The 22410-nt window shown below is 40.1% G+C and overlaps 1 protein-coding gene and 1 long non-coding RNA gene across 3 annotated transcripts in view; both read left to right on the forward strand.

The window, feature by feature from the left end:
• Positions 1-244: 244 nt before the first annotated feature.
• Positions 245-22410, forward strand: part of LOC116219170 (protocadherin-like wing polarity protein stan) — a 33500-nt gene continuing 11334 nt past the window's right edge. The window contains exons 1-17 of one of the 2 annotated variants that reach the window (XM_031562200.1): positions 245-346; positions 729-794; positions 1102-1265; positions 1560-1604; positions 1716-1805; positions 2247-2336; positions 2526-2633; positions 14220-14333; positions 14761-14854; positions 15317-15429; positions 15590-15631; positions 15916-16026; positions 16631-16819; positions 18418-18512; positions 18726-18881; positions 19399-19584; positions 20335-20766. In XM_031562200.1, coding sequence (XP_031418060.1) covers positions 274-346; positions 729-794; positions 1102-1265; positions 1560-1604; positions 1716-1805; positions 2247-2336; positions 2526-2633; positions 14220-14333; positions 14761-14854; positions 15317-15429; positions 15590-15631; positions 15916-16026; positions 16631-16819; positions 18418-18512; positions 18726-18881; positions 19399-19584; positions 20335-20416 — 1818 coding nt within the window. In that variant the 5' untranslated portion in view covers positions 245-273 and the 3' untranslated portion in view covers positions 20417-20766. Of the gene's footprint in view, positions 347-728; positions 795-1101; positions 1266-1559; positions 1605-1715; positions 1806-2246; positions 2337-2525; positions 2634-14219; positions 14334-14760; positions 14855-15316; positions 15430-15589; positions 15632-15915; positions 16027-16630; positions 16820-18417; positions 18513-18725; positions 18882-19398; positions 19585-20334; positions 20767-22410 lie in introns of those variants that run through there. The other variant, XM_031562201.2, reaches the window with a different exon arrangement.
• Positions 11989-12881, forward strand: LOC116219172. The gene is made up of 3 exons (XR_004163102.1): positions 11989-12018; positions 12601-12645; positions 12766-12881. It is a non-coding gene; the product is annotated as an uncharacterized LOC116219172 (long non-coding RNA).

Here is a 22410-nt window from a genome sequence, read left to right on the forward strand (position 1 = left end):
TTAACCAAGTCAGTGTGACCCTTGAACTCTTCCTAGCAATGTAGCATACTAAACTAAAATGCCACTGCTGTAAAATAATAAGAAGCTTGTGCAAGGTACGAGCTTATCTGTCCCTGTCATACAATATAATGGTTCTGGTACACGTAGATGAGAAGATTGCACAATAAACAAGAGGCTTTTGCATTCGTACCCAGAGGGCTTTCACCCACTGTTGTTCTTTAGTCCTTCGCTGCTTGTCACTCAGCTGTGAAACTTTACTGAGGACGTATCAAGATGATGTGTTGGATCTGGACAGTTCTCTTTGTCAGCTTAAGCTTCGGCATCACCCTCTGCGCCCTGCCAGGAAGTGAGTACATATTCATCTTCTCACACAAATGTCCATGTTGTTGAGGTCAAATGCAGTGTTTTAACATAACCAGCATTGTACATGGTCAAGAATTTTGCCGTGTTTTGTGAACCTGAAACTTTCATTATCAAATCAACAAAAGTTTGTTATCTTTCATAAACCTGTTATTTGAATGTTATTAAATGAAATATTGTCACATAAATTCTCTTCGTGTGATACTCTGACATCTCAAAGTGTTTGTTTAGAGTGTGTGAACCACCACACAATATAAATGTTTGTGTTGTTATGTTTTGTTTTCAGTGTAATGTTTTCAGTGTTTTGTTTGCAGCGTTATGTTTGCAGTGTTATGTTTTCAGTTATTTTGCTGTGTTGTTCTGTTCAGGTACCTATGTGAACTGCCACTCAGGGACTAATACGCTCATGGGGAGGATTGATGAAGGATACGCAGGTAAATCACAGAACAGGAGATCACAAAACAGTGTTTGCCAAGTCAACAAAAACACTGACCGAACCAATAAACTCATAAATGTAAATGGCTTATCAGGCCAGGTAAAACACTAATTTGTCTTAAATGACAACCGATATCTGCAACTCAGTTACTTCTCTGAGAAATGGCTTTAAATCAGTTGAAGTGTGTGAAATAGGCCACCATCAGCGTTGGGATGCTTCTCTCTGATAAATGGCATTAAATCAGTTGAAATGTGCTAAATAGGCCACCATCAGCATTTTATGTTACTGTTTGTCCTGCCCGACAGGGACCATAGACGTAATGAGAGGGAATCCAGAAAACGACACCATACTTCTCGAGCCATACAGGTATCCATCCCATCTCGAGTTTCTGGAATTGAACATCACCGGAAATGCAACACTCGGCGTGATTCAGACAAGAAAACCTCTGGATGCAGAAGCACTGAAAGACGTGAGTCTATTTTTAAATTATTATTTTTGTTATTATTATCATTATCATTATCATTATCATCTTCATTATTATTATTGTTATTATTATTTTTAGCAGTAGTAGTAGCAGTAGTAGTAGCAGTAGCAGTAGAAGTAGAACTAGAAATAATAGTTGCTGTTGTATACTGGTGAGGGTGATGGTGTTAAAAGTCTTGCATGTAAGTGTTGTCTTTCGGGTGGTGTTCTTTCGTCCTGACAAAAGAGTAAAAAAAGCGGAGGTGAAATTGATCAGTGATTCCTGAATATCTTTTTTTAGTCAAAAGGGAATCTGTACTTCCTCATAAGCTGTGCAAACAGTGGGGTAAGTCAGACTCATCTGAAAATGAAATTAAATGAAATACATATTACAGTGGATGAAACAGTCACTATTTTGTGTACAATTGTACCAACTGTTATCATAATTCCTACTCAGAGGAAAAATATTCGTGTGATCATGGTCAGTAACATCAATGACAATCCACCGGTCTTTGAAAAGGATGAATACAGGGTTAACATATCAGAGGTAAGAACCTATGTTTCTCACAAACTACAAATAATCACATTCGTTTGAAATGTACACAGAATGTTTATATGCATGCTCTGCACGACATAAGATTTATTGTGCAGTTATGATGCAGCTTCTTATCAGTGAAACTATCGATGAAATTCGACTGCAGTAAAAAAATAAAGCACACAAAGATGATGTAGTATAGGGGGCGCAAGCAGCAGCCCCGACCATGAACAGGCTCGAAGGCCCATGGGGACCCGGGTTCGAATACGACCAGCGGGCATTTCCTGATCCCACTCCCCACTTCTTCTCTCCAGCTCATTTCCTGTCAAACCTTCACTATCCTATCTGATTAACGGCAAAAAGTCCAAAAATAAAATCTTTAAAAAAGATGTTTGTAGTATGATTTATCAGCATGAAGACCCAGAACTTCTTCACTGCTCATTTTATCTCCAGACCCTTCCTGTCGGTTCCTTAGTGCTCACACTTAAGGCTGTGGATGCAGATGTAGCTCCCACCAACAGCAAAGTCATATATGCTACACTGGTGAGTCTATAGTATAGTGTGGTATATCACACCATGACATAGTGCTAAATTGTGTTGTGTACTGTACTATCGCAAAGCACAGGATAACATTATGAAGTTTAACCTAATATTTTACACTAAATTGAAATGAGACACTAAATTGCTGTTTTGGGAATTGCAATACTTGTTTTATAATCCCCTCTCATGCAGCCGCCAGTTCCAAGCGCATTTGAGCTGAGAGAAGATGGATCAATGTTTCTGATGGAGGCTTTGGACTACAACAACATCAGCTCCCACAAGTTTACTGTTGAAGCACGAGTATGTACCAATCACATGGGGCCACCTGTCCAGTGAGATCCTCTAATTATATTCCACTCTATTCTAATGTCTTCTATTGTTTCAACACAACACACTAAATTCCATTTCTCCAATTCTGATTGCCAAATTCCATTGCCAATTCAAGTGCTATACCCTTCTTTCATCTCACCAGTTTTTCAAGATTTTTTGGATGTTTGACCTTGAGCCTTGTGTTTCCCTCAGAGTGTTGCTGTTTACTAGCGTTGATTTGTTCTCTGACAAAGATTTATGTAATGCACATGTGATTCGTGTAATTTTGTCCTGCCTTACCCGGTCTAACATTATATGTGTGTAATTTTGTAATTTTGTGGTGAATGGTCATCTGGAATCACCTGGTATCTCATTATTTGTCTGCTGTGGCACCTGCAGCATAGAAAATATTTGCTGTGATTTTATTATCATATGTCCGAATGTCAGAATGCCCATGATGCCAGACCCAATAACCCATTCTATCTAAACTCAACAGGATGAGGGAGGCCTTTCGAGTACGTCAAATGTAATTATTAACGTCCAGGATTTTGACAACCTAAACCCATATTTTGAACACAATCTCTATGAGACTACAGTACAGGAAAACTGGGTGAGTGTGAAAAATTGCTGGAAATGTAAAATGGTTATATTTCTGAAGTGCCAACTGTATATATTTCTCTACTGAATAAGCACAATTCTTCAGTTGATTGGAAAATGTAATCATCATATATCAATGGATATAATTTTGATATTTAAGTCTGGCATTTGATTTGATAACTAAGAGTGTGAAAAATATGGGTACCATTGACGCCAAGGTCACAGGTTTAATTCATATAGGATGCAAACAATGACACGTGTATAACACTTTTCCTATCCTGTACATAATTTTCAATAAAAGTGTCATCTAAATGTATAAATGTAAAATCTAACACCCATATAGATTTTACTGCCACGAAAAAATCGAATGCTATAAATGATGCTGATATGGTGATATAGCAGACATCTGTCAGTGACCCCAGGATATAAATGATGCTGCCATGGTGATATAGCAGATAACTGTCAGTGACCCCAGGATATAAATGATGCTGCCATGGTGATATAGCAGACATCTCTCAGTGACCCCAGGATATAAATGTTGCTGCCATGGTGATATAGCAGACATCTGTCAGTGACCCCTGACCTCTCTTCCTGTCCAGGTGGGGGCCGACCCCAGGGTGCACCCAGAGCCAGTGAGGGCTTTGGATGGTGACACTGGCATAAACGAGACATTAATCTACAGCATATCATCAGGTATTGTACCACATACTGTATATGTTGATATGTAGCATTTTATCAGGTTCTGTTTCACACATATGTTCACTTACTGCACCTCATCAGGTTCTGTACAGCACACGTGTTGAAATATAGCCTCTCGATATCAATATTGATCACAAAAACATTTATTTATATACACACATATTAATACACAGCATCTTGTGAGGTAATGTATCACATGTATTGATGCCCAGCAAACTGATGGCAAGGTGGAATCAGTCACTCAGATAAAATGCTGTCTTTCAACGATAGAAAAGCAAGAGATGTTGAATATGTTGCTTATTTCTACTGGTTCTGACCGTGAACACAAAAAGACAGAACGTGTTGTGTGATGTGTGTTGCTCATAACAGTGTCTCCAAGCAAGTACCAGAGCAACTTTGTTATTGCCCCCCACACTGGAGTCATAACTGTGATGAGTCCACTCAACAGAGAAGAAATCAGCTCAATATTATTGGGTATAAAGGTAATAATGTCTATTTAATTCACCTTTGCTGACTCAAAAGTGGCATTTGTATTAACGATTGATTATTGATAGATTGATAAAGCAATGCATTGATTGACTGACCAGATTGCTCTATTTTAGAATTTCAGTTTAATGTGTCATCTGTACATTCTTCTTTGCCAACGATCCAGGCTTCTCAGCAAGATGACAGCCAGAAGACAGCAGGCAGCACGGTAAAACAAAGTGACATCATAAGAAATACAAATATATCATTTCTTATTTCCTCAGGGCAGATGCCAATAATAAATTCACAATATGATAATTTATTCAAAGTCAATCAATAAATAAATCAAAATCTCTCTCTCTCTGTCTCGCTCCATCTGTCTCGCTCTATCTATCTGTCTGTCTGTCTGTCTGTCTGTCTGTCTGTCTGTCTGTCTGTCTGTCTGTCTGTCTGTCTGTCGGTCGGTCTGTCTGTCTGTCTGTCTGTCTGTCTGTCTGTCTGTCTGTCTGTGTATCTGTCTGTCTGTCTGTCTGTCTGTCTGTCTGTCTGTCTTTCATGTAGTTCCTGGTTCACATTGACGATGCACCTGAAGCTCCTGTGTTTTCTAGTGACGTTTATTCAGCCCAGATTTTCAACATCGCTCCGTACAAGTACCCCGTCGTGAAAGTCAAGGTAATTATAAGAATGATAAATATGATTGGCTGAACCACTTGTCAATCACTGCAATGCAGTACACCATGGGATGATCTGATTCCAGTGTTTTGTAGGAACTCCTTTGGTAGGCTGCTCAGTGTTAGGGTAGGCGGGTTCTCCTCTGTAGTATAAAAGTAAGTGTGTACATAGCAAGCTCTCTGAACGACCTTTGACCTCTTTCTTCACGTGGTCACATGACAGCATTGGGTAAATACCGATAGCCATTACTGTCTTCTGTTCTAGTGTTTTTATCTAAACAGTGTGCATCTGTATTACTTAAATATAAGCGCTTCTCAAAGTAAGAACATTGTGTTGTACAGTACTGTCCCTAAACCAAAAACTAAATGTAAACAAAAAAACTAATATATGCTATTATGATTTATATTGTGTTGATGTATTCATAATGTAAAGGTATATTCCCAGATACTGTATACTGTATACTGTATGTAAAACATTGACAGCATCCTGTACATGTTGGGCCAAAACTGAATATGACTATTTCAGCACTGCAAGCACTTGGTGCAGTTCAAACACAATATAAATCAACTCACGGTGCCTGCTAATCTCTGCCTACAGGCCACAGACCCTGACGCAGGAGAGACAGAGGCGCTGCAGTACTCCCTGGTGGAACCCAGCAACCTGTTTGCTGTAGAGCCCTCTAGTGGTCAGGTGTATGTAGTGTCAGCTGCAAGTGAGAGTGGGAAGGTCACGCTGCAGGTGAAGGCAGAAGACAAGCTGGGCCTTCATGACATCACTACACTGGAGGTGAGTGGGATTTGAACTCATAAATTTAAATCTTTTAAAATATAATTTTATAAATTAAATTACACAAGAGAAAGGGATGAAGAAAATAATCAATAGCAAAGTAATATACACACTGGTAGGTACATTATAATATGGTTTAGCAGAGCATAGCATAGCAAAGTGAAAAGGAGCATAACATGGTATGCCTTAACATTTACACAAAATCTTAACACTATGGATAACATTTTTTGATAAAAAGCGTAATTGATGCCGTTGTATACATTGCTCAGGATGTCTCAGGTGTGCATTAGAAAACCAATGTTTCCCTGTAACATGTGGGGATCAGGATATTCACAATCATTCATTTAGCATATCAACGATTCTGCCCCAGCCGACTTACAGTCCTGTACAGATACACATACGTATATAATCAGTATCGGTCCAACTCACAGTGCTGTACCGATACACATATATAATCAGTACCGGTCCAACTCACAGTGCTGTACCGATACACATATATAATCAGTACCGGTCCAACTCACAGTGCTGTACCGATACACATATATAATCAGTACCGGTCCAACTCACAGTGCTGTACCGATACACATATATAATCAGTACCGGTCCAACTCACAGTGCTGTACCGATACACATATATAATCAGTACCGGTCCAACTCACAGTGCTGTACCGATACACATATATAATCAGTACCGGTCCAATTCACAGTACTGTACCGATACACATATATAATCAGTATCGGTCCAACTCACAGTGCTGTACCGATACACATATATAATCAGTATGGGTCCAACTCACAGTGCTGTACAGATACACATATATAATCAGTATCGGTCCAGACCTAATGACCTTGGTGCTGTCACCACTCTGCTCCAGCAGTTGTGCTACAGTACAGGAACACTAAATAACAGTAATAGTGATATGATATGTTATCTGATATACTCTAAATAACAGGTGACAAATCACAACAGATGCACATGTGTGCGAAAACAAGTCAGTTCTTTTGTCCTTTGGCCACCATAGGCCGCCAATGTCCCAAATCGTGGCCATCGCTGGCCAGACTCGTGACCATCTGATATACTCTTGATTCTTTCAGGTCACTTTAATAGACAGTGGCAGCAGCAACGTGGCCGTTCTGTCGTTGAATATGGCGGTCAAGACAGTAGAGGACAGCGCCTCTCAAGTGGAGGAGTGAGTGTCTAAGTCTCTAAATATCATATGAAATATACTCTACCTTTGCTCTATCAATCCATTATTGCCTTTTATGAAGAATCTTCATAACAGATGAATCTGTCTTGTTTTATAAACATATTCTCTCTCTCTCTCTCTCTCTCTCTCTATTTCTCTCTCTCTCTCTCTATCTTTCTATTTGTCTTATTCCCCCTCAATCTTTCTGTCTTTTGTCTTTATTATTTATTTATTATTGTATTATTATTTACCCCCCCCCCCCCAATTCCCAATGTCTATCTCTCTCTATCTGTCTCTGTCTCTGTCTCTCTCTCTCTCTCTCTTCTCTCTCTGTATCTCTCTCTCTCCCTCTCTCTCTTTCTCTCTCTCTCTCTCTCCTTTTCAGGTCTCTGGGGAGGGTGTTGGGCTGGACTGTGAGGATCATGAGTGTAACTAATGATGCAGCGCTCTTTCAGAGAGAAGTCCATCCCAAAACATACGTCACTTTCATTGCAATGGAGCCCGGCGGCACAGCAGTCCTGCCTCAGGAGGAGGTCAAACAGTACGGCAAGACTTCCATAACTTTCACTGTGTGTGTGTGTGTGTGTGTGTGTGTGTGTGTGTGTGTGTATCCGTGTGTCATTATCTCTGTGTGTGTGTGTATTCATGTGTCATTGTGTTTGTGTGTATGTGTGTGTGTGTGTGGGCCCAAGCTCTACGCCCTACAATAAAAACTGTTGATAACAGTTCTGGTCACTGTTAAACTTCCACTGTGTGTGTGCTTGTATGTATGTGTGTGCCTGCGTTTGTGCCTGCTTGTGTGTGTGTGTCTGAGTATTTGTTTGTGTGTGTGTGTGTGTATATGTGTGTGTGTGTGTGTATCCGTGTGTGTATCTGTGTGTGTGTGTGTGTCTCCGTGTGTGTGTGTTTGTATATCCGTGTGTTTGTGTGTATCCGTGTGTTTGTGTATGTGTGTATCCATGTGTGTGTATCCGTGCATGTGTATCCGTTTGTGTGTGTGTATCCATGTGTGTGTGTGTGTGTATCCGTGTGTGTGTATCCGTGTGTGTTTATTTGTGTGTCCTGTTGTTGCCCAGGCGGCTGCAGAGTGAGGAGGAGAGCGTGAGGACGGAGCTGGGGAAGGTGTTCGGCCCCGGGCTGCAGGTTGGTGTGGAGGAGGGGCTTACGGGGACCAACCTCCGCCCCGACAACCAGGCCACTGTCGTCACACTGGGGGTTTTCCTGGCTGTATTCATGGCTCTGGTTCCAGTCTCAGTCCTGCTGTGAGTACAGTGTTTCCACCCGGCCGGCTCCAAGCAGATGGGCCCCACCCTTACGAGCTGGGTTCAATGACGTAGTTTTCTGCTCCCCTGCTCCGCTAATCCTTATAATAGTGACCTTATGAGGACACTGTGTACCCACTAATCCTTATAATAGTGACCTTATGAGGACACTGTATACCAACTAATCCTTATAATAGTGACCTTATGAGGACACTGTGTACCCACTAATCCTTATAATAGTGACCTTATGAGGACACTGTGTACCCACTAATCCTTATAATAGTGACCTTATGAGGACACTGTGTACCCACTAATCCTTATAATAGTGACCTTATGAGGACACTGTGTACCCACTAAGTTTTTCTACAAACAGTAATTCAAATGCTGGCTCTCTTCCTTTTTATGCAGAAATAATTTAGTATATTTCATGTACACACCTTCTTTTATGTTTCATGGAATCGTGTATACATCATGTATGTGCATATGCTACATGTATGTTAATACATAATGTGCTCTGATGCATGTATGAATCCATCAGCTCGCTTCTGGTTCTCAGTACGTATATATTTTGTTCACAGAACAAGGAGACTCTCCAAAGGAAACCGTAATGAACGCCCTTCACTGACATCAGAACCTGATGACATGCTGACTCGCTTTTAATGGAAGAAGTGGATGAGACGTCATCGTGTCAAACACATTTATAATGTCTGGCCTGCTCCATTCTCTACGGTGTCTTTTCAAATGCGAAGTTGAGTTGAAATCTGTGTTGGAAATCTGAAATCTATCAGCAGATTTTACACACTCCATGTGATGTTTGTTATCTTAAAAGGAAGTGAAAAGGAAGATCAAGTGAATAACTTCATTACTTCCCTATACAGTCACATTTATTAAAGGCAGAATAGGTAAAATACAGTCACGATTATTAGAGGCATAATAGACTGTGCTACCACCATGTGACTGATCCATTTTCAAATAAATGAATGAATAAGAAAACATATTTATCAACCCATGGCTCAATGGATACTATGATTAGAACACTTAAACTTATTTATTACCTGAAAAAAACATAACAGTGAGCTTCATAACATTCTTCCTGCAGCATGGCTTTAAAAAAAAAGGGAAATCTACTTTACATCCCATTGTTAAAAGGAGAAACATTACCGAACTCAGACCGACCCGACCCTTGTATGTTCGTTTCAGCAGCTCATGTTAGCTGACAGCTTATACAAGCAGCTCTCAAGACATGTAATCACTGTAGCCTTCATATTGCAGGAATTGTTAGATGACACTCCATGATTCTATGTCAGTCGTGAGAATCGGGAAGCAAAAGTCTGTTATCAATGCTTTGGTCTTCTGGTTTCTGCTCTTAACTTCCCCTCTTCACCATATAATCATTGGCAGCATTCCGTTTGCATGTTTAAGTGTCTAACACAATGGCTTTAAAAATGTGAGTTTTCTCCATGTTGAAGTTGTCACAAACATATAATTGTTATGTAAGGGATGTATATTCCGCCGGTCAGTATCGGAAAAGGAATCTCGACGGGATGAACAGGACCCCAACATGCAGTGGATTATATGGTTTCTTGCCAAAAGGAGATTTTTAGAAGCACAAAACCTGTTGCCACTGGTCCCTGCAGTTAGTAATGCAGATTTCATGTAATTGTCACGTTCCTGCTGAGCTCCACTCCCGTCAGCACTCACTGTCACTCAAACTCCCAGCTGCAAGTCATCAGCATCACTCACCGTCTCACCTGCACTGCAGTCTCCACTTTTCTAAGGACAATAAACGTAAAGTTGGACATTCTAACCATTCAGTGAGTTTGCGCTCTCGCTATATGGTCTGCTTGAGTTGCACAATATGAGTAACGTCACTCTTTTTAGCTGTTTCTTAAACACAAAGGCTTTAATGCAATAATGTATGTGTATGCCTCAGCAACCCGTCTGAAATGTTGATCTTTATATTTAATTGACATCTATTTTCCACCACATTGGGGAGACATGAAACATGCAAATGAAGAAAGAATTTACTGAGAATCTTTGCAACACATTAACCAAGTCAGTGTGACCCTTGAACTCTTCCCAGAAATGTAGCATAAAATGCCTGTGCAAGGTACGAGCTTATCTGTCCCTGTCATACAATATAATGGTTATGGTACACGTACATGAGAAGATTGCACAATAAACAGAGGCTTTAACATTCGTACCCAGAGGGCTTTCTCCCACTGTTGCTCTTTAGTCCTTGGCTGCTTGTAACTCAGCTGTGAAACTTTACTGAGGACGTATCAAGATGGTGTGTTGGATCTGGACAGTTCTCTTTGTCAGCTTAAGCTTCGGCATCACCCTCTGCGTCCTGCCAGGAAGTGAGTACATATTCTTCTGTCTCACACATATGTCCATGTTGTTGAGGTCAAATGCAGTGTTTTAACATAACCAGCATAAATCCTCAGTTTAAAAATGACACTTGTCTAGCAAATAAGACAGTCTTTTCATGAACATGGTCAAGGCGTTTGCTGTGTTTTGTGCACCTGAAACTTTCATTATCATCTAAGTTAGTCTTGGATGTTGGTAAATCCATAAAAAAAAAATTAAAAAACATGTTGTTGAGGTAATTGATGTGGAATTTTAACACCACTGATCATAATCTTTAGTTAACACATGTGAATGTGTCTTGATGTAATGTTGACTAGCATGTTGACTAGCAAGTAAGGAAATGTTTGTATGCAAATGGTAACGAAAAGTTTGTCATCTTTTATAAACCTGTTAATTTAATGTATGATTAATGTTTTTTCACATTAAATATTTTCACATAAATCCACTTTGTGTCATACTGTGAATTCACTAAGTGTTTGTTTAAAGTGTGTGAACCATCACAAAATGTACATGTTTGTGTTGTTATGTTTTGTTTTCAGTGTTTTGTTGTCAGTATTATGTTTTCAGTGTTTTGTTGTCAGTGTTTTGTTTTCAGTGTTATGTTTTCAGTTATTTCGCTGTGTTGTTCTATTCAGGTACCTATGTGAACTGCCACTCAGGGACTTATACGCTTTTCGGGATAATTGATGAAGGATACGCAGGTAAAGTCAATCACTGAATGGGAGGTCACAAAACAGTGTTTACCAAGTCAATGAAAACACTGGCTTATTAGGCCAGGTAAAACACTAATTTGTCTTAATTGACAACAGATATCTGCGACCAGGATTTGCGTTTGGAAATTTTCAGTTAATTCTCTGATAAATGGCATTAAATCAGTTGAAATGTGCTAAAGGGGATCACAAAACAGTTTTTGTCAAGTCAATAAAAACACTGACCGAACCAATAAAAACACTGGCTTATCAGGCTAGGTAAAACACTGATTTGTCTTAAATGACAACGGATATTTGCAACTCAGTTACTTCTCTGGGAAATGGCTTTAAATCAGTTGAAGTGTGTGAAATAGTCCACCATCAGTGTTGAGATGTTACTTCTCTGAGAAATGGCATTAAATCAGTTGAAATGTGCTAAATAGGCCACCATCAGCGTTTGTGTTACTGTCTGTCCTGTCCTACAGGGACCATAGACGTAATGAGAGGGAATCCAGAAAACGACACCATAGCTCTCGAGCCATACATGTATCCATCCCATCTCGAGTTTCTGGAATTGATCGTCACCGGAAATGGAACACTAGGCGTGATTCAGACGAGGAAACCTCTGGATGCAGAAGCACTGAAAGACGTGAGTCTACTTTTTAAATACTATTATTGTTATTTTCATAATCAATAGTATCATTATCATTATCATCATTATAATTATTATTGGTATTATTATTAATAGTAGTAGGAGTAGCAGTAGCAGTAGTAGCAGTAGCAGTAGCAGTAGCAGTAGCAGTAGCAATAGTTGTAGCAGTAGCAGTAGCAGTAGCAGTAGCAGTAGCAGCAGCAGTAGTAGCAGTAGCAATAGCTGTAGCAGTAGCAGTAGCAGTAGCAGTATCAGTAGCAGCAGCAGTAGTAGCAGTAGCAGTAGCAGTAGCAGCAGCAGCAGTAGCAGTAGCAGTAGCAGTAGCAGTAGCAGTAGCAGTAGCAGTAGTAGCAGTAGCAGTAGCAGTAGTAGCAGTAGCAGTAGCAATAGCAGTAGCAGTAGCAATAGCGATTTAAGAAGAACTAGAACTAGTAGTTGTTGTTGTATACTGGTAAAGGTGGTGGTGTTAAAAGTCTTGCATGTGAGAGTTGTCTTTGTGGTGGTGTTCTTTTGTCCTGACAAAAGAGTAAAAAAAGCAGAGGTGAAATTGATCAGTGATTCCTGAATATCTTTTTTTAGTCAAAAGGAAATCTGTACTTCCTCATAAGCTGTGCAAACAGTGGGGTAAGTCAGACTAAGAGTCCACATATGAAATTAAAATGAAATTAAATACATATTACAGTGGTTGAAAGAGTCAATATTTTGTGTATAATTGTACCAACTGTTATCATAATTCCTACTCAGATGAAAAATATTCGTGTGATCATGGTTAGTAACATCAATGACAATCCACCGGTCTTCGAAAAGGATGAATACAGGGTTAATGTATCAGAGGTAAGAACCTATGTTTCTCACAAACTACAAATAATCACATTCGTTTGAAATGTACACAGAATGTTTAAATGCATGCTCTGCACAACATAAGATTTATTGTGCAGTTATGATGCAGCTTCTTATCAGTGAAACTATCGATGAAATTCGACTGCAGTAAAAAAATAAAGCACACAAAGATGATGTAGTATAGGGGGCGCAAGCAGCAGCCCCCGACCATGAACAGGCTTGATGGCCCACGGGGACCCGGGTTCGAATACGACCAGCGGGCATTTCCTGATCCCACTCCCCACTTCTTCTCTCCAGCTCATTTCCTGTCAAACCTTCACTATCCTATCTGATTAACGGCAAAAAGTCCAAAAATAAATCTTTAAAAAAGATGTTTGTAGTATGATTTATCAGCATGAACACCCAAAACTTCTTCACTGCTCATTTTATCTCCAGACCCTTCCTGTCGGTTCCTTAGTGCTCACACTTAAGGCTGTGGATGCAGATGTAGCTCCCACCAACAGCAAAGTCATATATGCTACACTGGTGAGTCTATAGTATAGTGTAGTGTGGTATGACATGGTATATCACACCAACATTGTGTTGTGTACTGTACTATAGCAAAGCACAGGATAACATTATAAAGTTTAACCTAATATTTTTAACTAAATTGAAATGAGACACTAAATTGTCGTATATGCCACACTGGTTAGTCTATAATATAGTGTAGTGTGGTACACCATGACATAGTGTAACATTGTGTTGTGTACTGTACTATCGCAAAGCACAGGATAACATTATGAAGTTTACCTAATATTTAACAGTAAATTAAAATGAGACACTAAATTGCTGTTTTGGGAATTGCAATGCTTGTTTTATAATCCTCTCTCATGCAGCCGCCAGTTCCAAGTGCATTTGAGCTGAGAGAAGATGGATCAATGTTTCTGATGGAGTCCTTGAACTACAACAACATCAGCTCCCACAAGTTTACTGTAGAAGCACGAGTATGTACCAATCCCATGGGGCCAGCTGCTTCAGAGAGCACCTCCTTTCCTAACTTGCACTAGTGTTGTCTTTGTTCTCAGACAAATATGTATGTAATGCCAATGTGATTTGTGTAATTTTGTCCTACCTTACCCAGTCTGTCATTATATGTGGGTAATTCTGTCCTGCCTTACCCGTTCTGTCATTATATGTCTGTAATTTTGTCTTTCCTTACCCGGTCTGTCATTACATGTGCAAAATTTTGTAATTTTGTGGTGAATGGTCATCTGGATTCACCTGGTCTCTGATTATTTGTGTGCTGTGGCACCTGCAGCATAGACAATATTTGCTGTGATTTTATTATCATATGTCATATGTCTATCTAAACTCAACAGGATGAGGGAGGCCTCTCGAGTAGGTCAAATGTAATTATTAACGTCCAGGATTATGACAACCTGAACCCATATTTTGAACACAATCTCTATGAGACTACAGTACAGGAAAACTGGGTGAGTGTGAAAAATTGCTGGAAATGTAAAATGGTTACATTTCTGAAGTGCCAACTGTATATATTTCTCTACTGAATAAGCACATTTTTTCAGTTGATTGGAAAATGCAATCATCATATATCAATGGATATCATTTTGATATTTTAGTCTGGCATTTGATTTGATAACTAAGAGTGTGAAAAAGATGGGTACCATTGACGCCAAGGTCACAGGTTTAATTAATATAGGATGCAAACAATGACACGTGTATAACACTTTTCCTATCCTGTACATAATTTTCAATAAAAGTGTCATCTAAATGTATAAATGTAAAATCTAACACCCATATAGATTTTACTGCCACGAAAAAATCGAATGCTATAAATGATGCTGCCATGGTGATATAGCAGACATCTGTCAGTGACCCCTGACCTCTCTTCCTGTCCAGGTGGGGGCCGTCCCCAGGGTGCACCCAGAGCCAGTGAGGGCTTTGGATGGTGACACTGGCATAAACGAGACATTAATCTACAGCATATCATCAGGTATTGTACCACATACTGTATATGTTGATATGTAGCATTTCATCAGGTTCTGTTTCACACATATGTTCACTTACAGCATATCATCAGGTATTGTACCACACACTGTATATGTTGATATGTAGCATTTTATCAGGTTCTGTTTCACACATATGTTCACTTACAGCACCTCATCAGGTTCTGTACAGCACACGTGTTGAAATATAGCCTCTCAATATCAATATTGATCACAAAAACATTTATTTATATACACACATATTAATACATAGCATCTTGTGCGGTAATGTATCACATGTATTGATGCCCAGCAAACTGATGGCAAGGTGGAATCAGTCACTCAGATAAAATGCTGTCTTTCAACCATAGAAAAGCAAGAGATGTTGAATATGTTGCTTATTTCTACTGGTTCTGACCGTGAACACAAAAAGACAGAACGTGTTGTGTGATGTGTGTTGCTCATATCAGTGTCTCCAAGCAAGTACCAGAGCAACTTTGTTATTGCCCCCCACACTGGAGTCATAACTGTGATGAGTCCACTCAACAGAGAAGAAATCAGCTCAATATTATTGGGTATAAAGGTAATTTAATTCACCTATCTGACTCAAAAGTGGCATTTGTATTAACGATTGATTATTGATAGATTGATAAAGCAATGCATTGATTGACTGACCAGATTGCTCTATTTTAGAATTTCAGTTTAATGTGTTATCTGTACATTCTTTTTTGCCAACGATCCAGGCTTCTCAGCAAGATGACAGCCAGAAGACAGCAGGCAGCACGGTAAAACAAAGTGACATCATAGGAAATACAAATATATAATTTCTTATTTCCTCAGGGCAGATGCCAATAATAAATTCACAATATAATAATGTATTCAAAGTCAATCAATAAATGAATCAAAATCTCTCTCTCTTTGTCTCGCTCTATCTGTCTCGCTCTATCTGTCTGTCTGTCTGTCTGTCGGTCGGTCTGTCTGTCTGTCTGTCTGTCTGTCTGTCTGTCTGTCTGTCTGTCTGTCTGTCTGTCTGTCTTACTGTCTGTCTTTCTGTCTGTCTTTCATGTAGTTCCTGGTTCACATTGACGATGCACCTGAAGCTCCTGTGTTTTCTAGTGACGTTTATTCAGCCCAGATTTTCAACATCGCTCCGTACAAGTTCCCCGTCGTGAAAGTCAAGGTAATTATAAGAATGATAAATATGATTGGCTGAACCACTTGTCAATCACTGCAATGCAGTACACCATGGTATGATCTGATAACAGTGGATTGTGGGAACTCCTTTGGTAGGCTGCTCAGTGTTGGGGTAAGCAGGTTCTCTTCTGTGGTATAAAAGTAAGTGTGTACATAGCAAGCTCTCTGAACGACCTTTGACCTCTTTCTTCACGTGGTCACATGACAGCTTTGGGTAAATACCGATAGCCATTAGTGTCTTCTGTTCTAGTGTTTTTATCTAAACAGTGTGCATCTGTATTACTTAAATATAGGCACTTCTCAAAGTAAGAACATTGTGTTGTACAGTACTGTCCCTAAACCAAAAACTAAATGTAAACAAAAAAACAAATATATGCTGTTATGATTTATATTGTGTTGATGTATTCATAATGTAAAGGTATATTCCGAGATACTGTATACTGTATACTGTATACTGTATGTAAAACATAGACAGCATCCTGTACATGTTGGGCCAAAACTGAATATGTCTATTTCAGCACTGCAAGCACTTGGTGCAGTTCAAACACGATAGAAATCAACTCACGGTGCCTGCTAATCTCTGCCTACAGGCCACAGACCCTGACGCAGGAGAGACAGAGGTGCTGCAGTACTCCTTGGTGGAACCAAGCAACCTGTTTGCTGTAGATCCCTCTAGTGGTCAGGTGTATGTAGTGTCAGCTGGAGGTGAGAGTGGGAAGATCACGCTGCAGGTGAAGGCAGAAGACAAGCTGGGCCTTCATGACATCACTACAGTGGAGGTGAGTGGGATTTGAACTCATACATTTAAGTCTTTTTAAATAAAAGAATTTTATAAATTAAATTACACACGAGAAAGGGATAAAGAAAATACTCCAATCAAGAGCAAAGAAATATACACACTGGTAGGTACATTATAGTATGGTTTAGCAGAGCAGAGCATAGCAAAGTGTAATGGACACTATGGATCAAAAAATTATTAAAAGTAGGGCTGTCAATACATAAAAAAAAATTAACTAATTAATCGCACATTTTGAAATTAATTAATCGCGATTAATCGCGATTAAACGTTTTTTTTCTTCTTAAGACTAAATCTTATAAATTAATGAGTAATCACTTCATACAGCGTGTATTTTAGACACTGTTGTTTATTTGTAGTTTTTTTTTTAAACACAATGGTGCCCCTCAACGGTAAATCGTAAGAATTTCCCCTGAAGCAATTCGAATCACCTCAATCAGCCCACTGTCCTCAACTATGTTGATGGGCCGACAGTCACCGGCAACCCAAATGGCAACCTTTTCACGGACTCGTCTAGTTATTTTCCTAGAGAAGTCATGGAGTGTGGGTTGGCGATCATCTAACCTGGGACTGCTTTCTGTCAGGTGCTTTGCATTAAGGTGATAACTTCAAGACGAGCTGCTTCTGTGATAGCTAAATTCAGCTTGACAAATGCTACATACAACTTTAGTTTTGTCGATTGTTCCGTCATTTTGGCTCTTAAACAGAGACTTTCCGCCCAACAATCCCTCAGCTCTCTCCATCTTCAACTACCACAGTGGTTCTCAAACTTTTTCTGTCTTTCCCCACTTTGAACAAGGGGGGCTATTCAAGCCCCACCTGTCCCTCATCGCTCCCATAAAATGGTAGGCCAAGTCTGGCCTGATGTAATTCCCAATCATCTCTCCACCTCTTCTCCGCCTCGCTTCCTGTCATAACTTCATGTCCTATCCAAATAAAGGCATTTAAAAATTTTTTTTTTTTAAAGTTGCGCTAATTGCGTTAAAATATTTTATCGCGTTAATCGCGGCCGCATTAATGGCATAGATTAACGCGTTAACGCTGACAGCCCTAATTAAAAGTCGTTGTATACATTGCAAAGGATGTCTCAGGTGTGCAATAGAAAACCAATGTTTCCCTGTAACATGTGGGGATCAGGATATTCACAATCATTCATTTAGCATATGAACGAATCTACCCCAGCCGACTTACAGTCCTGTACAGATACACATATTTAATCAGTATCGGTCCAATTCACAGTACTGTACCGATACACATATATAATCAGTATCGGTCCAATTCACAGTGCTGTACAGGTACACATATATAATCAGTATCGGTCCACACCTTATGACCTTGGTGCTGTCACCACTTTGCTCCAGCAGTTGTGCTACAGTACAGGAACACTAAATAACAGTAATAGTGATATGATATGTTATCTGATATACTCTAAATAACTGGTGACAAATCACTACAGATGCACATGTGAGCAAAAACAAGTCAGTTATTTTGTCCTTTGGCCACCAGAGGCCGCCAATGTCCCAAATCGTGGCCATCGCTGGCCAGACTTGTGACAATCTGATATACTCTTGATTCTTTCAGGTCACTTTAATAGACAGTGGCAGCAGCAACGTGGCCGTTCTGTCGTTGAATATGGCGGTCAAGACAGTAGAGGACAGCGCCGCCCAAGTGGAGGAGTGAGTGTCTAAGTCTCTAAATATCATATTAAATATACTCTACCTTTGCTCTATCAATCCATTATTGCCTTTTATGAAGAATCTTCATAACAGATGAATCTGTCTTGTTTCATGAACATATTCTCTCTCTCTCTCTCTCTCTCTCTCTCTCTCTCCCTCTCTCTCTTTATCTCTCTCTCTCTCTCTCTCTCTCTCTCTCTTTCTCCTTTTCAGGTCTCTGGGGAGGGTGTTGGGCTGGACCGTGAGGATCATGAGTGTAACTAATGATGCAGCGCTCTTTCAGAGAGAAGTCCATCCCAAAACATATGTCACTTTCATTGCAATGGAGCCCGGCGGCACAGCAGTCCTGTCTCAGGAGGAGGTCAAACAGTACGGCAAGACTTCCATAACTTTCACTGTATGTGTGTGTGTGTGTGTGTGTGTGTTTGTGTGTGTGTGTGTGTGTGTGTGTGTGTGTGTGTATCCGTGTGTCATTATCTCTCTCTGTGTGTATTCATGTGTCATTGTGTTTGTGTGTATGTGTGTGTGTGTGTGGGCCCAAGCTCTACGCCCTACAATAAAAACTGTTGATAACAGTTCTGGTCACTGTTAAACTTCCACTGTGTGTGTGCTTGTATGTATGTGTGTGCCTGCGCTTGTGCCTGCTTGTGTGTGTGTGTCTGTGTATTTGTTTGTGTGTGTGTGTGTGTATATGTGTGTGTGTGTGTGTATCCGTGTGTGTATCTGTGTGTGTGTGTGTGTCTCCGTGTGTGTTTGTGTGTGTGTGTGTGTATCCGTGTGTTTGTGTGTATCCGTGTGTTTGTGTATGTGTGTATCCATGTGTGTGTATCCGTGCATGTGTATCCGTGTGTGTGTGTGTATCCATGTGTGTCCTGTTATTGCACAGGCGGCTGCAGAGTGAGGAGGAGAGCGTGAGGATGGAGCTGGGGAAGGTGTTCGGCCCCGGGCTGCAGGTCGGTGTGGAGGAGGGACTTACGGGGACCAACCTCCGCCCCGACAACCAGGCCACCGTCGTCACACTGGGGGTTTTCCTGGCTGTATTCATGGCTCTGGTTCCAGTCTCAGTCCTGCTGTGAGTACGGTGTTTCCACCCGACCGGCTCCAAGCAGATGGGCCCCACCCTTACGAGCTGGGTTCATTGACGTAGTTTTCTGCTCCCCTGCTCCGCTAATCCTTATAATAGTGACCTTATGAGGACACTGTGTACCCACTAATCCTTATAATAGTGACCTTATGAGGACACTGTGTACCCAATAATCCTTATAATAGTGACATTATGAGGACACTGTGTACCCACTAATCCTTATAATAGTGACCGTATGAGGACACTGTGTACCCACTAATCCTTATAATAGTGATCTTATGAGGACACTGTGTACCCACTAATCCTTATAATAGTGACCTTATGAGGACACTGTATACCCACTAATCCTTATAATAGTGACCTTATGAGGACACTGTGTACCCACTAATCCTTATAATAGTGACCTTATGAGGACACTGTGTACCCACTAATCCTTATAATAGTGACCTTATGAGGACACTGTGTACCCACTAATCCTTATAATAGTGACCTTATGAGGACACTGTGTACCCACTAAGTTTTTCTACAAACAGTACTTCAAATGCTGGCTCTCCTCCTTTTTATGCAGAAATAATTTAGTATATTTCATGTACACACCTTCTTTTATGTTTCATGGAATCGTGTATACATCATGTATGTGCATATGCTACATGTATGTTAATACATAATGTGCTCTGATGCATGTATGAATCCATCAGCTCGCTTCTGGTTCTCAGTACGTATATATTTTGTTCACAGAACAAGGAGACTCTCCAAAGGAAACCGTAATGAACGCCCTTCACTGACATCGGAACCGGATGACATGCTGACTCGCTTTTAATGGAAGAAGTGGATGAGACGTCATCGTGTCAAACACATTTATAATGTCTGGCCTGCTCCATTCTCTACTGTGTCTTTTCAAATGCGGAGTTGAGTTGAAATCTGTGTTGGAAATCTGAAATCTATCAGCAGATTTTACACACTCCATCTGATGTGATGTTTGTTATCTTAAAAGGAAGTGAAAAGGAAGAACAAGTGAATCACTTCATTACTTCCCTATACAGTCACATTTATTAAAGGCAGAATAGGTAAAATACAGTCACGATTATTAGAGGCATAATAGACTGTGCTACCACCATGTGACTGATCCATTTTCAAATAAATGACTGAATAACAAAACATATTTATCAACCCATGGCTCAATGGATACTATGATTAGAACACTTATTTATTACCTGAAAAAAACACAACAGTGAGCTTCATAACATTCTTCCTGCAGCATGGCTTTAAAAAAAGGGAAATCTACTTTATATCCCATTGTTAAAAGGAGAAACATTACCGAACTCAGACCAACCCGACCCTTGTATGTTCGTTTCAGCAGCTCATGTTAGCTGACAGCTTATACAAGCAGCTCTCAAGACATGTAATCACTGTAGCCTTCATATTGCAGGGATTGTTAGATGACACTCCATGATTCTATGTCAGTCGTGAGAATCGGGAAGCAAAAGTCTGTTATCAATGCTTTGAGTCTTCTCAAAGTCTTCTGGTTTCTGCTCTGAACTTCCCCTCTTCACCATATAATCATTGGCAGCATTCCGTTTGCATGTTTAAGTGTCTAACACAATGGCTTTAAAAATGTGAGTTTTCTCCATGTTGAAGTTGTCACAAACATATAATTGTTACGTAAGGGATGTATATTCCGCCGGTCAGTATCGGAAAAGGAATCTCGACGGGATGAACAGGACCCCAACATGCAGTGGATTATATGGTTTTTTGCCAAAAGGAGATTTTTAGAAGCACAAAACCTGTTGCCACTGGTCCCTGCAGTTAGTAATGCAGATTTCATGTAATTGTCACGTTCCTGCTGAGCTCCACTCCCGTCAACACTCACTGTCACTCAGACTCCCAGCTGCAAGTCATCAGCATCACTCACCGTCTCACCTGCACTGCAGTCTCCACTTTTCTAAGGACAATAAACGTAAAGTTGGAAATTCTAACCATTCAGTGAGTTTGCGCTCTCGCTATATGGTCTGCTTGAGTTGCACAATATGAGTAACGTCACTCTTTTTAGCTGTTTCTGTCCATTAACACAAAGGCTTTAATGCAATAATGTATGTGTATGCCTCAGCAACCCGTCTGAAATGTTGATCTTTATATTTAATTGACATCTATTATCCTCCACAGTGGGGGGACATGAAACATGCAAATGAAGAAAGAATTTACTGAGAATCTTTGCAACACATTAACCAAGTCAGTGTGACCCTTGAACTCCTCCCAGAAATGTAGCATACTAAACTAAAATGCCTGTGCAAGGTACGAGCTTATCTGTCCCTGTCATACAATATAATGGTTATGGTACACGTACATGAGAAGATTGCACAATAAACAGAGGCTTTAACATTCGTACCCAGAGGGCTTTCTCCCACTGTTGCTCTTTAGTCCTTGGCTGCTTGTAACTCAGCTGTGAAACTTTACTGAGGACGTATCATGATGGTGTGTTGGATCTGGACCGTTCTCATTGTCACCTCTAGCTTCGGCATCACCCTCTGCGTCCTGCCAGGAAGTGAGTACATATTCATCTGTCTCACACATATGTCCATGTTGTTGAGGTCAAATGCAGTGTTTTAACATAACCAGCATTAATCCTCAGTTTAAAAATGACACTTGTCTAGCAAATAAGACAGTCTTTTCATGAACATGGTCAAGGCGTTTGCTGTGTTTTGTGCACCTGAAACTTTCATTATGATCTAAGTTAGTCTTGGATGTTGGTAAATCCATAAAAAAAATGAAAAAAAACATGTTGTTGAGGTAATTGATGTGGAATTTTAACACCAC

The sequence above is a fragment of the Clupea harengus genome, chromosome 24 (genome assembly GCF_900700415.2).
Source record: "Clupea harengus chromosome 24, Ch_v2.0.2, whole genome shotgun sequence".
Lineage (NCBI taxonomy): Eukaryota > Metazoa > Chordata > Actinopteri > Clupeiformes > Clupeidae > Clupea > Clupea harengus.